Source organism: Opisthocomus hoazin, chromosome 9 (assembly GCF_030867145.1).
Source record: "Opisthocomus hoazin isolate bOpiHoa1 chromosome 9, bOpiHoa1.hap1, whole genome shotgun sequence".
Lineage (NCBI taxonomy): Eukaryota > Metazoa > Chordata > Aves > Opisthocomiformes > Opisthocomidae > Opisthocomus > Opisthocomus hoazin.
In genome coordinates, this window is record NC_134422.1 from 43,344,724 (window position 1) to 43,362,289 (window position 17,566).

Here is a 17,566-nt window from a genome sequence, read left to right on the forward strand (position 1 = left end):
TGGCTCAATGTCCAAGTGGAGACCAGGGATGAGTGGCATTCTTCAGGGGTTATCAGGATTACTGCCGTTTAACATCTTTGTCAGCAACATGGACAGGGGGATTGAGTGCACCCTCAGCAAGTTTGCCAACAACACAAAGCCGTGCGGTGCGGTCGACACTCTGGAGGGAAGGGATGCCTTCCAGAGGGACCTGGACAGGCTGGAGAGCTGGGCCTGTGCCAGCCTCATGAAGTTCAACAAGGCCAAGCGCAAGGTCCTGCACATGGGTCAGGGCAATCCCAAGCACAAATACAGGCTGGGCAGAGAATGGACTGAGAAGAGAAGAAAGACTTGGGGGTGTTGGTTGACGAGAAGCTCAATCCAGAAGGCCAACCATATCCTGGCTTGCATCAAAAGAAGCGTGTCCTGGTTTTGCCTGGGGTAGAGCTAATTTTCCTCCCAGTAGCTGCTGTGTGTCGGATTTAGTATGAGAGGGACGTTGATAATACACTGATGGTTTTAGTTGTTGCTACGAAATGAAGGACTTCTTTCAGTTTCTCACGTTCCGTTAATGAGCAGACGTGCAGGAGCTGGGAGGGAGCATAGCCAGACAGACAGCCCAAGGTGGCCAGTAGAAATATTCCATACCATAAACATCCTGCTCAGTTTATGAAAGGGGGTTGGCTGGGGAGCAGGGACCTCTTTTTCCTCTTTTCTTGGAGTTTCAACTATCTCCTTTTTTTTGTGGAGTTTGAACTTTTCCACAAGTTTGGACTTTTTTTCAGGAATTCTGTGAAATTTGTGAAATCCACAAGTTCTGTGTTCCGCGATCGCGGCTCAGTGACTGGCAACCCAACCGGTTGTCAGGCAGTGTGAAAAAAATTGTATTGTCTATTGTTTGTTTTGCATATTCGTTAGTAGTAGTAGTATCCCCTGTTGCTTTATTAAACTGTCTCTATCTCACCCCACGAGTTTTACGTTCTGTCCATTCTCCTCCCCATCCCACTGAAGGGGAAGGGTGAGCGAGCAGCTGTCTGGTCTTAGTTGCCGGCTGCCGGGTTAAACCATGACAAAGCGTGGCCAGCAGGTCGAGGGAGGAGATTCTCCCCGTCTGATCCACTCTGGTGAGACCTCCTTGGGAGTCCTGCGTTCAGCTCTGGGGTCCCCAACATAAGGATGACATGGACCTGTTGGAGCGGGGCCAGACGAGGCCACAAAAAAGATCTGAGGGCTGGAACTCCTCTCTTATGAGGAAAGGCTGAGAAAGCTGGGGCTGTTCAGCCTGGAGAAGAGAGGGCTCTGGGGACACCTTAGAGCAGCCTGCCAGTACCTGAAGGGGGCCTGTGAGAGAGCTGGAGAGGGACTTTTGACAACGGCACGTACGGATAGGACAAGGGATCATGGCTGAAAGAGGGGAGATTTAGACTGGATATAAGAAAAAAATCTTCACTCAAGAGTGGTCAGGCACTGGAACAGATTGCCCAGAGCAGCTGTGGATGCCCCCCCCTCCTTGGAAGTGTTCAAGGCCAGGTTGGATGGTCTGGTGGAAAGTACCCATGACAGAGGCATTGGAACTAGATGACCTTTACGCTCCCTTCCAACCCAAACCATTCTATGATTCTATATCCAAAAGGAAATACTAACTTCAAAGTCTTCAAGGATCATATTTCGGGTAGATCTTTGAAGTAGATACTCAAAAGATTAACTATTACATTGAACATCAATTCATCCAAAATCATCATTACCAAAGGTCTGATTTACTACTGCATTATATCAATTTCACATAAATTTAAATTTAAAATATTCTTACCTTTTGGCCATTTCTAATAGACATCTGTACTTGCATTGTCCAGAAAGTTTGGGATACACAAAGAACTGTTTGTCCAGGCCACTCTCTTACCCAATTAACACGTGGAGTTTTTGGATAAGCTTCAAGCGCATCCCCAATGACCTAGACAGGAAAAAGAACACCATAACTACATGTGTAAACAGGTAATGTTCAGCTTTACAATTTATTTAGGTTAGTTTGTATTACTGCAAATTAAAATAAATCAGGGTCTAGTTCCAGCCTCAAACTTAACTCTATAATACTGACATCTTACAAGCAAATCTCTCAACAAAGCTCAGAAAACCCTAAAATACCGTAATGTGAACGAAGTGATCACACAAAATTTGAGAACTGATTTCACAACACATTCTAAAATGATTCTTGCCATCAGGTACTTAAAATTTTCTAGCTCCATCTACAATGAAACCAGAAAAGAAGTACAAATACAATTTAGTTAGAAGTAATATCCCAGACTGAAAGCTTTGTCATCTATTCGTTCTAGTAAAAACCTAGAGCTTTTAATTTTGCAGATCTTATTATTTAAACTTATATATAACTTCAAGTATATTTTCTAATAATAGAATAATTAACCTGATTCAAGAGCCACTCAAGGACAATCCCAATGAAATCATAACTTGCACTGGAAAAAACCTTCCAGTCTATAACCAACAGGGTATTTTCCTGCCATTAACAAAACCCAAGCAAGAATAAAGTCTTATTATCAACAAACTTCTCAATAGATTTAGATGGCTCCTGAGACAAGCAGGGTGAACTACCTGAGTGAAAACCTTCCGTTTGTTTTGTAGCTCCAGGCCTCTTTGCTTATAAAAATCTACACAACAGTATCCATAAAAAAATGCATCTAAGAGGGAAATTATTGTCTGTATTGACATTAAAACTATGTAAGTGTTATCTGGTTTAGATCATTATAAAAGTTTTGTAGTCAAGGCTAAATGCAGACAAACAGTGCTTAACCATTCCTTATTCAACGCAGCTCAGTTTGCCCATGTCCGATACACACCAAAGAGACCTGGTTATTCACTTTCCTCTGGACTGATATGCTGCTAGAATAATTAAACTGTTGTACTGTAAGACAGTGTCTGGGGAAGTATGTGCACGTTTAATTACCTCACTTGACATTGAAAAGGACCACAAAAAAGACAACAGAAATGGTTAAATATAGGACACAATGATGAGATACTGTAAAGACTAGAATGATGCAATCTGAAAAGAAGAGTTAAGGGTCTTGATTAAGGCAGCATCATTAAGAGGAACATTAAAAAAAACCAAACATGGGCAATCTGTAAGTTTAATCTTGTTCCTTAATACCACATAAAATGTAGAACAATCTCTAGCAAAAGAATCCTTGGTGCAAATGTTTTTGACTCTACTACTTAAAGAATTTTAGAGAATTTTACAACCAGAAACTGACATCAGAAACAACAGCAACAAAAAAGTATAACCTTTAAAGACCGAATTAATTGTTTTTACATTCATGTTAGGGGCAAAGAATAAAAACCGATTCCAGCACACGTCAATGTTTCCTGCAGAAATCAATACTGAATGACATTCGCCTAGAAAATGAGAGGTTAGGGCGTGTTACCTTGTGGACAGACTTCAGCATCGCCGCCTCCAGTTCAACTAGCCATTTCTCAACTTGACCTCTAGCTTCTGATGTCGAGATTGTCTCTATGAGTTCCACCGTCTCGCCTTCGCTACTTTTAATGTGTGTAATATCTAACGTATCAGTAAATTCCACTCTTGCAATTCCTTCAAAGCACTTTTTCAGGTGAGGTTGTACTCTACAAAACAAAACTAGTATTAAACAGCTTCTGACTTTTTTTTCTTGACAATACTACCAAAGAAGATCTAATTTAAAAAAAAAAATATTTCTGAACACTTTAGTTTAAAAAATAATTTAAAGTTTGTTAAAAAAAGTTTATCCTCAACAATAATTCTTGTGTACTAGCCCCTACAAGATGCCTATCACAGTATTTTTTGAAGCTCAGTTTAAAGACGTAAAATATTACAGTCTCTGCAGCATACAAACTACTAAGGATAAACAAGTATTCTTTCTTTAACTGCTAATCCACCTGCAGTACATAAAATTCCATTCTTTATACCTTCTCAGCAAACTATAGTAAACATTCAGGCATGTGAGTAAATCAACCAAGTACCTTAACACAACAGCTGGTAATACATAAAAAAGAAAAACCTTTTAGAGTTTTTTCCCTCACAAGATCCCTCGCTCTGTTCATTGTAGCGTATGAGTATTTCTCTGTGACTGAGCTGGCACTTTATTACTTATTTTTATAGGACCTTGCACTGCATTCACTGCATGCTATCAAGTCTGCATATTAGGAATCAAACCCCAGTTCCTCTGCTTACAGCAAAGGCTATATTGCTTAACAAGATTGCTTTTGCAGGGCTCTGGGTAAAGTTACTTCCACTCAGTATACGAAGGACTTATACCGAGTTGCATTTTTTGGAGTCTAATCCTGAATGAGGCTAGGGAGGAGAAAACCCAGACACTTAAAACACGGCAAAAAATTCTGAAATACTTTAATTAGGACTGCCCCTAAAAAGGTAAAACTCAGGCCAGCAGTATACAAGTTCCATCTGACATTCAATTTTCCACTGGGAAAAATCAGGTATGTTAATTTCACCATGCATTACTGTATAGACTTCTGAGTCTTCTGAAAACCAGCACACAGAAGGGTTACTAGTGTAGAAAACAGAACTGAATTTAATTACCCATGTTAAAAATTACTCTGCGCTCACCTATTATAAAATCTAACCAGGTAGATACTTAATACCATAATGGTCAGCGAGAAAAAAGAGAGGGGGCTCAGAGAAACAATATGACAAAACTATCTGCATGCACTGTGAGTCACAAATACATCTATTTAAAGTTACTATACCGAGTAGGATCTTTGGTCTCCGAAAGAATCTCAAGGAGTTCATCATTAGATAAAAAAAAGAATCTCGGGAAAAACAGGCGCTTCTTCTCTAGGTATTCATTAAGACCCCTGAGAATCAGCTCCAGAAATTCATTGCACTTTCTCAGTTTTTCCAACATCTTGTCTATTATTACTACTGCCAGCACATGTTTGTCCTGGAAAAGAAATTATTTCAGACAGAAATGTTAATGCCTTCTCAAGTAAATTACCACACAGCACTGCGGGAAGTCTTAAGCAATATGAATCTTTCTTTCAAACTCTGCTTTACTCAAACCATTGTCAGGTTTACAATTCCGTAACCTTCTTCATCGCAGGGTTCACTGGAAAAGTAGTTCGGCAGTTGGTATTAAAGTAAATTTTTCAAAACACAAACTAGTTATTTTTGAAGATATTTTCCAGAACAGGATTAACTCATCAAACAGCACAAGTCCCATCATTCTGTTGGAGCAGCACCAACTTACACTGGCTTTTCAACTGGATTATGTAATTAAGCAACATAAACAATTAAAACATCTTGAGGAATTTTTAAAAGGGTACTTTTATGACAACAATGCAGTCACACATTTTAGCTCTTAATCATCTATAAGAGTCCAATGCAAAAAGAAAAAAATCTTTCCTTCCATATACGATATATAAACGTATACGCAAGATTCCAAGTACTGAGCTGGCAAAGTTGTACGTAGGCAACGCTGACACTTCAGTACTAACATTAACTCGCAATGTGATCTAAACAAAGGTATTCTCTGATCCCAATATGGTTACTAGCTTAAATACTTATTTAAAGATTTTTGTTAGCAAAACGTGAAAGTTATACTTGCTTTAGGAATATACAAAATTGTATCTTTATTTCATTTTACAGTAGCACCTGAATAACACCTGTCAAGATACGCTATTGGATAAGCACTGGGTTGCTTCTATTTATATACAGTGTAGATGACAAAATATATGAAGATATATAGTGCTTTCCAAATTAACCTCTCAAATTAAATGAACGTAAATGTTTAGAAAAGCTGCTGCGTAAGATGAAAATTATCTCAATTAACACACACACAAAAAAGATTTTGCAAAAGACCTAAAGGTTACCACGCTAAGAATCTTTAAAGAAATACAGTTGTCTGAACATCAGGTTCCAGCATTTAATATGCCCTATGGCCAATTTATAGTCTAGTCATCATTGCATTTTTTTAATCTTGCTTAGTAAGTATGGGGTCTTGGGAGCAAAATGAGACACACATTGAAAAGTAGGAAATTATGCAGATTTATGACTGAGGAAGTCAAACCAAGCAAATGCTTCTACTGGGTTCCAGTATAGGCTTGGGTTCCTCTGTGACCGAATCTATTCTAGTTCAGTCCTAGCTCAGGCCTGCACCAGTACATTAAGTGACTTGTCAGCCGGGAACTGATTCAAACCCACTCATGTTGCAATATATAAGTTCTATGAGGACAAAGTCCTGGCAAAGAAATGGAGAATGGTAAATCACAGTCCCCTGCTTCACTTGCCACTCTGGGAACACAGCTCCTGCCATAGCTTCTCCTTTACCACCTGCCTCAGGCTGCATTTCCCAGGAATCTGGACAGGGGCAGAATGCCCACAAGTGAGCTGGAAACAGAGCTAACATTTAGGACCCCTCTGCTCTGCCCTGTAAGTCTGCACCTGTAAGCACGCAGCATAGAACACGTATCCTGGATTAAAACGACAACAAAAAAACAACACGGGGGTATATCCAACCGTAAGAAATACCAAAGAGGTCGGCAGGGAGGATTTCAGACTAGCCAGTCGTTTGAGGGGTCGTAAGAACTGCTGACAGTAACAACAAAAAATACTCCCAGCAACAGACAGAAGAAATCAAAGTCGCACTCAGCCTACTGCCACTGGAACAGCTTTGTCAGAGCCCAGTACAGACACAGAACATCCCTCTCCGCAAAGTCCCTGACAGGGTTTGCAGAACCAGACTCTGACAGAGCAGAAGCACGGGTGACTCGGGCTGTAAGGGACAGACGAGGAGAGACAGGCTAGGCTGCTGTGCAAAGCCCAGGAGGTGCAGAAGGCATCCGTCAGAAACAAAGCCCTTGCAGGGTGACGACACAGATTTGACCCAGTAACCTGACTGCTGTTCAGCTTCAGTTTGGAGAATTTAATCATAAATTTCAAGTCCAGTTTCAGTTCAAAAACTCCTAACGTTCTGAAACCATCTCAGTGCGCATTCAGATGTGGATCAATTCCCTGCCCACGTTACACATATACTGCCCACCTACTGAAAAAAACCCAGAATTGTATGTTTATCTAATTGATCTTCATGGGGGTGCACTTCACTAATACAATAATCACAGTGTACCTTTGTACATGAAATACATTCACCTCCCGTTACGCGCCTCTTGCATCACGCCAAACCAGAACAAACTGAATAACTACATACATTTTTCATCTGTACATAGACAATTAAGCTGTCAGCACACAACCATAGTTCATAATTGGTTTTCTAAAACAGTTTTTAATGCACAGACAACGGTATAACTATACACTATCAACAAAAAGAGTTTTTGTTGCCTTTCTTAGCATGTTTATCAGCAGCAAATTGAATAAGTGCAACTGGTAAAGCAAATCAAAGCTGTGTTGCCAGTTTTATAAATAGGATTATGCCTGCTTGTTTTTTCTTTCAGATGAGAAAAAGTCAGGAAAAAAAAAATATGCTTCAACATAGTTTTCCTATTTACAGTCCTGCTAAGATATGAAGAAAAAAAGGGAATGCCATCACTCTCAGCCATTCAAAACAGCAGAGTAACTTATTTTGTCAGTGACTGTCAGCGTCAATTACGGGGAAAAAAAATTATCTAGAAAATAATATAAATCAAGTGTATAAAAACAGTTTGCATGTCCTGCTAAAATACCATCACTAACTCCAGCTTCCAAATATAATTTTTAACGTATCACAGGTTGCAGCCTAGGGGGGTAGTTTTTGGATTTTTTTTCTTACCTTTTTTTTCCTGCTTTCTTCCCCACAAATACAGAAAATCTTCTGTATCCTAGTTTTATATTTTATTTTTTAATTTATGGGAAGTAGATATTAAACCACTAAGTAATTTAACCCTCACGAATGTGCACTGCTTTAATTAGATATTTAAAATGAAGGAATAATATCTGATTATTCAAATTTGTGATGAAAAGCTAAGCAAATAAAGAAATTTTATAATACATAGCAATTTTATAATACAATGGCATACAAATGCAAAAAAGCACAAACAGACTCCAGTTAGCTTTATGCTTTAAGAAAGACCACTCATCTAGACTGGGGAAGAGCATTCTTTTAAGCCGTGAAACTCAAACATTGCATTTGCAGAAACGGAGTGCCATCTTCTGGAAAATAACACCTACTTCTTTAGCCAAGCTCAACTTTAGATTGTTAAACTTCTATTCTGGCATTTACATTCCCCTGTACAAACAAGAGATTACTCTTTTTTCTACCAGTGGTAACACATATCACATTTATCTGAATTAGAAGTAGATCATTCAGCACACAGTGTTCAGAAACATTGTGGGGAGATGGGCGCAAAGGACTGTAAGAGGGAGAAAGAGAGAGAGAAAGGAAGGGAGGGAAGGAGAAAGAATAAAAAGAGAATAAAAAAATGAAAAAACCCTTCCTTTTTCAGTGATCAAGCTGAATTTCCAGGAAATGAGTCAAATGCTTCTTTTTGAATACTATACATTTTGTGTATTCCTACATTAAGACCATATCTGCAGTCTGAGAAGAGCTCAGACCAAAAGCTTTTAGACTGAGTGAAGATGTTAGCATTTGTCCTAAGGACGTACCGGATCTCTGAAAGTTGTGCAAAGGCATGAGATGGATGAAAAAACAAAGCTGCTGATTTTTTCGTTCAAACAAAAATCTTATATCCCTACCCTGGTGAACATTGGACGTCATAGATCTTCTCAAGTCTGTTGATTAGTTTGTAAGCCCAGCTAAAAAATATTAAAAATGCAACATCCTACTAGAAATGTCCTTGATATTAGGGAACTTTTTCAGAATGAACGCAGTTTTCTTTCAGAATGCATGCAGTTTTCTCTCATTGCTAACTGCCGACAAATCAGCTGTACGAGCTGCAGCCGTTAGCTCTTCCCTCGCTAGCACCACCTCTTCGCTAGGACCGACCGCCCTCTCCGCAGCCAGCGGCAGAGACTGCAGGAGCGTTCTTCAGCCAGTCAGGCTGGCAAATGCAGCCAATCCAACCCGGCCCAAGCCTGAGAACATCCAACGACTGAAGCAAAGAGCATTCATATAGCTGACCAACTGATCCCAACAACAGCGCTAACTTCTGCAAAGAGTCACACAAGCAGCAGACTGGCAAGACCGTAACATTTTGTTCTGCCAGAGGTGTGCAGTGATGGTGCCTGACAACTGCCTTACATACTGATTTGTAGTAAATCAGAACAGCACTTTTGAAGCAAGTCAAATATCTAAACAGTTTAAAGTTATAGAGGCGTCTCTACCATTCAATATGCAAACAAACAGCATTTTTCAAAAGGAACGATTGGTGCCAAACTTCCTTGATTCATGCCAATCGACCTGCGGTGCCAGGCTCATCATTGCTATGTTACCTTGTTTTGTGTGGTGCTTAATTCTGTTCCCCAGAATGGCATACGGTCTATGAGAAGAGGTTGGGAAAGCTGGACCTGTTCAGCTTGGTAAAGTGGAAATTAAGGTAGAATTTAACTGTAGCCAGAAAATATATGAAGGGCAACTGGATGGAAAAAAAAAAAGGGCCAACTTCTCAGCAGTGACAGCTGGGCAACAAGGGGCAACAAGTACAAAGATTTGACTGGGAGGTTCAGCTTGGGCATTAAGAAAAAATTATTCACTAGGAAGGTACCGCAGCACTGAAGTGTCTGGAGATAACCTGCAATAAATCTCTGTCCTTGGAGATTTTTCAAATTTGGCTGAACAAAGCTGTGGCTGACCTGGCTTTTGTGCTGACAAAAGTTCTGCTTTTAGAAAGCGGTTAGACTAACTCAACTCCAGTGGCCCCTCCCAATAAATGCTTCTACGACTCTATGTGAAATAGTTCCACAAAATAATTTTTAAAAGAATCTAAGAAAGGGGGAGAAGATGAAAACAGATTACTGTGTTATCAGAAACGATTTCTTTTTTGGTACATACTACAAATTTACTCTCTATTCTTCAGACAGCAGTACTTACCTGAAAAACTGACTTCATTAAGTCTTTCCATGTCTTAACCACAGTACTGAATCGTTTACCTTCCTCAGGCATCTGAGCCATGATGTCAGGAGAACTGAAAATTGGCTCCAAATAAAGCCAAGTAGCCTGAACCTTCAGCCATTCATCCAGGATCTCCTGTACCAATAGCAGCTTTCCTTCCCATTCCCTATAAAACAGCATTAGTTCAAATACATTAATTGATGATTCCAGCAAAATATTTCCAGCACGCTGATAAGATCTTTCTGGCAATTTGCATATTCAGCAGCAAGCGCAACAGGTCTAAGTTTTAAGATTTCAGCAGAATATCATATTCACCAAGCCTGGCTTCCTGCATAACAAAGTCCACATTCGTTTCCGCAGCTGGATCATCTGTAAGGTTGACCATAGGATGTTGTGAACTAGGTTAATCCAATAAATAGACTAACAGCATCAGGGAATAAACAGCACACACTTAAGCACGTACTAGCATCTGTCGACAAACTCACTTCAGTCAAGCACGTAATCTGGCTTCTGGCACACACCAAAGGCCAGGCTACTGTTTCTGACTGTTTGCTAGGACAAAGAGGCTGAGATGGCAAAAGAAAGACATGAAAGCAACCTAAACTACTAAACCAAAAATATGTAGACATTGTCCTAAAAAGACATGTGGACTTCATCAAAAGATTTCAAGTAGTAAATAGTCCAGTGGTTAAGCCACATTCCACATTTTCAATCTGAAGTCAGAAGTGAACATTGAACACATTCGTCTGACAGATTATAGAGTCTTTCTATATTACTGCACGCCGCTATAGGTACACAATCTTATAATTCAGTAGCCATTCAGTCTTTCCTTTTGATTGCCAAAAATACAACCTCCTTTACTCTATCATTTTTTCCTAAGTCTCCTGAATTTTTTCTGCATCATTTTAAATTTAACACCACCATTTGATACTTCTTACCGTCTCACCAACATCAGACAGATGTGAGGAGTTCTCTAATATCACAGGTATTCCTAATTCACTGACATAAGCAATTTGCAAAAAATATATAAAAACCAAATACTATTTATAATTCTATAACAAGTACATATATTCTTCTTTCCTGTATAAAACCAGTGAGTATAATTTTTTACACAACTCATATCACTGGATAGTACAGATAGAATTATTACAAAAAGTACATGCTGTTAAAATACGTATTGCATAAATGAACACTGTCAATTTTCTTAACAGGACACTCATACATGGGCTGCACTGAGCTCTATACAACAATACACATGGAAAGCTTACTTCACTCCTTCCTCCCTTCATTTACCTGCCACAGATTCTAAACAACAGACGGCTTTGCTTGCGTGTACCTTCTCCTCTACCTAAAGTCCCTCATTCATCTTTTAGGTACTGGTATTTCATCTCTGGTGATTTTGCTTCTACCAAGAAGCAGAGAAAAATGCAGCTTTCCAAGAAGAAAGTTAGGCAGGTCAGTTAATTTCCTTACATCAAAAATACACAAAAATTAAGATAAGGAATTTGGAATAATCTCTGGCAGAAATCCAGAATTCTACAAGATTTGTTGGGTTATTGAGAAAGCAACCATTGTATAATCGCCTAGATCTCAAAGACTGAAGTAAGAGCAATACCTTGCATTATTACAAATGCTGTCAGTCACCAAAAACTCTGATAAAATTACCATGGTGTACTTTCTCTTCTTAAACAGGCAAAACCTAACATTTTACTTCAATAAGGAACTCTTACACTATCGTACAGTAGTAGTCAGAGAATTAATACTTATTGGAACGTACATGTATGTATCTGTACTTCCGTATTCATATTTGTTGAATACGTGCTGAAATATGACATAGCATTTTTGCAGGTTAATGGGAGTTTGGAGGTACCTATATACCTAGATAATTATAGCCAAACTTCAGGTGAAAGATATTTGTTTTCCACCGTATGGCTATGTCTGGGGGATTTAAGAAGCAAGTATTTACTGAGAAAAGAGACAAAATCACATTAAAGTCTATGCTCAAAGATGGAAGTACAGAATTTTTAACATGCAATGCTAAGTTCTGGAACTTAATTTCCTGCAATGGAAAAAAAAAAAATCTTTCATTGCTTCCCTGAAATTTGTCTTGTTTTCATTTTTTTCATCTCGCTTACATTTTTAATTCTTGAAGAGTTAAAATTTTCAGTAGTTTTATAATTCAGGTAAACAGTTTAGACTATATTCTCTTTGTCTACAACCTTTCCTCTACACCTCAGATATGTTTTATGTGATAAGACAAAGATGATGTGGTACCAGAGTGCATTAAAAATGTTGAGCAACCTGTCCAATGCTTTAGCACTTCCTACATCGTTAATTAAAAGTAAAAGTCAGCTTTATGGGGTTAAATAGCATGTAGCTGACAGGGGACAAAAGCTTTAGCCCTTTAAAATGAGATTAATTCACCGCTTCAGAGGATAAACAAAAGCATTTGAAGTCCCTTTGCTTTAGATTAAGCAGAAAAGATTTCTTATTTGGTAGCATTACTTGGTGACTTTGTATTAGAAGAAAAATTACCTTATTCTCTTTTCATAATGCTTAATGAACGGAGATCCTCTCATAGTCTGAGTTTTGACAATGTGGTCATCCAATAACATCTGAATATCATCTACAGACGACAAAATATGAACTCCTGTTTCTCTATAGGCAAGAAGAGTGAACTCGATTTGATCCCATTCAGAAATCATTTTTGTTAAAGCTTTCTCAAGTGAATGTTCTTTGCTGGCTGTTTCACTGATCGTCTCAAACATTTCTAGGAATGGTTCAAGATGCAAGTTAATATATGACAACACATTTGAGTCTTCAGAAGGAGACAGTGGTAAACCAGCAATTTTGGACATCTCTTCCCAGTGCCGTTCTCGCAAACCAGGATTGCAAACCACCTGGATTAGAGGAATGTGGCATCTGAATTCCTCTACTTTTGATTTAACCTGCCTTGTTATAGCTAATGCATTCGGAGAATCGTGGAAGACTTTTTCCAGTTTATACAGTCCATGCCAGTAGCTTCCTACATCCACCTCTACTTCGTCTGGATTCACTTCTATAAATGACCCCTCTGTCCAGTCTTTGTGTTTTCTGTCGAATTCAACAGCCATATCAAAAAGACGAAGATACGGAGCAAGAGTATTCCGGATGCTTTTATGCTCAGGGTACTGAGATATTGGCCATCCAAAGGACTCTTCTTCTGAATTTAACTGATCAATCTGTTGGGACATAAACAAGGTCTGAAATACAAGCAAAGCTGTCCAAGACCAGTTACAGCAATCTTAAACAGTAACAGCTGACTGTTCATGTTAGTCAACAGAGGAACATAGTCAGAGGTTTAAAATGGTACCTGGGCATTCCTCTACAACTTGCAGTACCATGGAGGCTTTAACAGATGGGAGGTAGTAATAAGTATCAGGAACTGCACTTCCAAGAACATAAAAGTATAATTTCCATGCAAACCTCCACAAACTCCATCCACTCTTTCACTACGCCAAGTGCTGCTGTATTAACTCATGACCACAGAGTAACCATGCTCAGTAAATTTGCGGTTTATATTGAAAATCATGTAAAAGTATTTCATAGCTGAACTAAGAATTCTTCTTCCACATCTTAGTAACTGCACTACTAAGCAAACTTGATTCTGGTAACACAAGTATTCAGATTTACAATTTATACTATTGGACCAGTTTAGACTATAACCTGTACCTTATCAGCAGCAAGATCCAATTTCGCATTTAATGCTTGCGCTTTCTTCAAATATTTGTTGACTTCTTGAATATCTCCAAATGTGCTAAGTTCTTCAGCCTGCTTAGAGTAGCTTTTCAAGTCCTCAACAAATTGTTCACAGCGTACCTAATTAAACATCAAGCAAGCATATAATTATTTATCAAAAATCACAACAAATTTCGGTAAAAAGAAGGAATAACTATTTTGATTTGCTATTTTACACTTGCAGAAAATCCAAGACATCCAATATATTTGCACATAAGCATCTATTCCACCCAAATTACAGAATTTGCCCTGAATCTTACCGTTACCTATGGTGACTTATTGGGCTAACTGACAGACGCGACTGGGTTCTATGTCACAGGATATAGTCAGATATAGAAATTTCTGCTTTCTGTGATGGACATAGCCAGCAGGCTAATAAGAGAAACCCAAATTTAAATTCTTAGTATATCTCAAACTAAAATAGACTAATAGGATTAATCAAATGACAGACAAAGCTAAACAGTTTCACAAGACAGAGGTGTCTCTTAAAGCCACACAGTTCAAGGATAGCTTTTTCCTCATAGATACAAATCCACAACACGCAGCTCACACTGAGCATCAGTAACGGTCAAAGTCTGAAACCAAGCACCAAACTATAACACAATAACATGTTTCAAGATAACAGAGTCTATGCTGCACATTTATTATAACCAAATAACACCTACCAGCTTCTTCTTTAAACGTACTGCATAAACATAGAAGCTCACTATCTCAAAATATGCATGATCTAAGACAAATTGATGATGAGACTAAGGAGCACAAGAAAACCAAAGCAGGCAGCTACACGGGCAGTAACTGTAACAGATCAGCAGCCCAGTAATTAGCAGTCCTTGTGGAGAGACCTAATTGCTTGGATACTGTAACAAACCGTATGTAAAAGCCTAGCAAACGTAATGAAAAATTCTAACAGAAATAAAATACATGTAAAGTGTAAGAGATTAAAAAATAAAATCAAATAAACCAAACCTGCCTTATGTGACATTATCCTAACAGCAAAATCGCACTTACAAATCTATGCAGATTTTTCACTTCAGCTATCATAGAAATTCCATATACTGCCACTGACTCCAAAGGGACTGCTCACGTGCATCAATGAAACCACGTACACGTCTTTAAAGGATATATCTGAATTTTACTATTTCATATACAGACAACTTTTATCAACATCACTAGAAGTTCTGTAACCAAAGTGCTTTCAGAGTGTAAAGCATGAGATTTGGCTTGTCTTGCAGTTCTTGTGGATATGTGAAAAATATTAAATCAGTGGAAAGCAGGTAAAAATCAGCTGACACCAAGAATAATATAAACACATCTACTTCAAACTTCTTTTTAAAATATACGGAAAAATAAAAGAGATTATTCCATCCATTATTTCATGTCCTATATGGCATTCAAAATCAGCAGCTCAAGAATTTTTAAAATACTGACATTACAAACCTTAAGACCATCTTGAAATTCATCTGTTTTTTCTTTAATTATCTTTCTGTGCTCTTCAAAGATACCTGGCATCCGTGCATACCATTGAAAAACATTACTGTTCAGTCGAATGTCTGCTGGTGAAAAGTTGACGCATTCTATCAGGAAAGCAACACACTTTACAGCACCTACTAACTTCTGCTCCAATTCAAGCATGTCACATGTTTCCACTTTCTGCAGACAGGCCTGGGGAACAGAAATTTAAAAGTAAGACATTTTTTTATACAATTTAATGCCAAAATAATGCCTGAAGTAGTTAATATGTAACTTTAAAAGCTTCTTTCTTACAAGGAAAATTAAATAAAATTAGAAATACACGATCTGAAAAGGTGTTTATTTGGAATGGCATTATCCATTTTTACAGGATATAACTTGTTAATGCAACTGTCTTACTAGCTATTTTATTGAATAAATCTCCAAAGAACGGTTGAAGCAGCATGCACAAAGGTTTGGACTAATGGAAGCCAACCCAGACAGCCTGCTAGAAGTGGCGCAGGGCTGGGAAAGAAAGCGTGGTGCTACCAAGGAAAATCCAGTAAAATCACTACAAGAGAAAAGAAGGACACACTTCACTTCAGAAAGGGAAACACGCTGGATGGCCCAAGATTAGGTCTTCCCTCAGAGTAAGAATATAAGAAATATAGACAGCCACTGTATTGCTCATTATGATTAAAATTACGCTGTTCTTTCAGACCTCAAGAGCTGGCAGTAAACCGCGTTGAGACAGAGAGCGTTCTGTGGGGTTCTCTTAACAGAACAGCAACACAGCCCAGTTTAAACAACAATCCACAACAAAGCACTCTGAAAGCCTCTTAACAAGAAAAGAGCTGTATTAGTACATATGCTGGCCAACTGGACAGATGATTAGTATACCAGTATACGGAAAATATTAATTAATATCCATCAATTGAAGATACAGAAAAATTTAATACGATGACACAATGTGGTATCACTGGAAACATTTTTAGATAGGAATAAATAATCTAGTAAATCTATGCTTCTGCTCTTTTAACAGCAGTTTCTGTGCTTCAGAATATACTCATTGCTACGGATCTAGAAAATATTCAGCTATTAAAAGAATACCCCAAACAACGACCGATACATCTTTTCAACACTGAGATGGAAGCAGAAGGGGTATGATGCTGGTATAGTATTACATGAAATTCGTTTATTCTCCAACACCAAGTTATAGCATAACATGTATGCATTTTAAAGGCACTATATTCTCAGACAGCACATCGTTCAACTTCTAAACATTTTACCTTTTACTTGAAAAAATTACTCCAGTTATATCCTGTATTAATAAACTTCACTGTAGCAAAAGTTCAAATCACTAGGACCAAATTCAGCCAACCACTCAGGCACCCAATTTATTTTAAGCACACACCTAATTCTACACATTTGATACTGGGCAGATACATCAGAGCTTTGCTGAACAGCAAGAGACTAAGACACGTTACATCTCAAGCGTGAATCTAAGTGCTTTGCTGAACTGGAGCCTGAACACATCAAAGAAACAGCAGGGTTTTGATCACAGAAGTGGTATTTGTAAATATACACCTTCCCTACAGTGGCTCAGAAAAAGGCAGTTCTTCCTGTGCTTCATTACTGAAACACAATCTAGCAAATACCATAAACTGAGATTCGTTAAACATCTGTAGTTTCAGCCAGCTGTACAGCAAATCTCCCACACTACTCAATTTGTTCTAGCACTTGTTTCTGCAAATCTGCAGCAATGTTTTCCACGGGCCTTCTGACAGTATTTGCTAACAAAGAAATGCATTCTAGTTTATCACCGTATTGTTTTTCATATATTACAGAATGACAGAATGGTCAGGGTTGGAAGGAACCTCTGTGGGTCACCTAGTCCAAGCCCCTGCCGAAGCAGCAGCAGGAGGAACAAGTGCTTCCCCAAAGGAATGTGGCTTTTCCCCTGTCGCTATTAAATAAGAGGCGGCTTCTGAGTCTTCTGAGCATGGATCATTACATTGTGTAGACTACTGGATTGAGTGTCGCATGACTTGAAACTTCACTGAAAAAATTGTAGAGGTTTCTCCACGTGCTCAGGATGCTTAGTTTTTACATGTCAAGTGTGACATTTTCATACTAATTAACTAATATCTCAAGGCACAACCGACATTTCAGGTAAGGTTCACCATTAACAAACACTAGATGCAAATTCGTATTTCAAATACTCTTCCTGATAATTTAGATTTTTTTTTTTACCTCCTTGTGAAATCTGATTAGACCTCATATTTTTACCTCATAACGTGGATGATGAATAGCTCATACTAGGGGTACAAGTGTCAGCTCTGCCATTTTCTTGTTGATCA

The 17,566-nt window shown here is 38.4% G+C and overlaps 1 protein-coding gene across 1 annotated transcript in view; it reads right to left on the reverse strand.

Moving 5' to 3' along the window:
* Positions 1-17,566, reverse strand: part of DNAH7 (dynein axonemal heavy chain 7) — a 94,473-nt gene that overhangs the window by 58,842 nt on the left and 18,065 nt on the right. The window contains exons 15-21 of the mRNA XM_075429739.1: positions 15,195-15,419; positions 13,692-13,838; positions 12,516-13,201; positions 9,960-10,146; positions 4,729-4,922; positions 3,411-3,609; positions 1,790-1,930 (exon numbers count right to left, since the gene is read on the reverse strand). Of these exons, the coding sequence (XP_075285854.1) occupies positions 1,790-1,930; positions 3,411-3,609; positions 4,729-4,922; positions 9,960-10,146; positions 12,516-13,201; positions 13,692-13,838; positions 15,195-15,419 (1,779 nt within the window). The remainder of the gene's footprint in view (positions 1-1,789; positions 1,931-3,410; positions 3,610-4,728; positions 4,923-9,959; positions 10,147-12,515; positions 13,202-13,691; positions 13,839-15,194; positions 15,420-17,566) is intronic.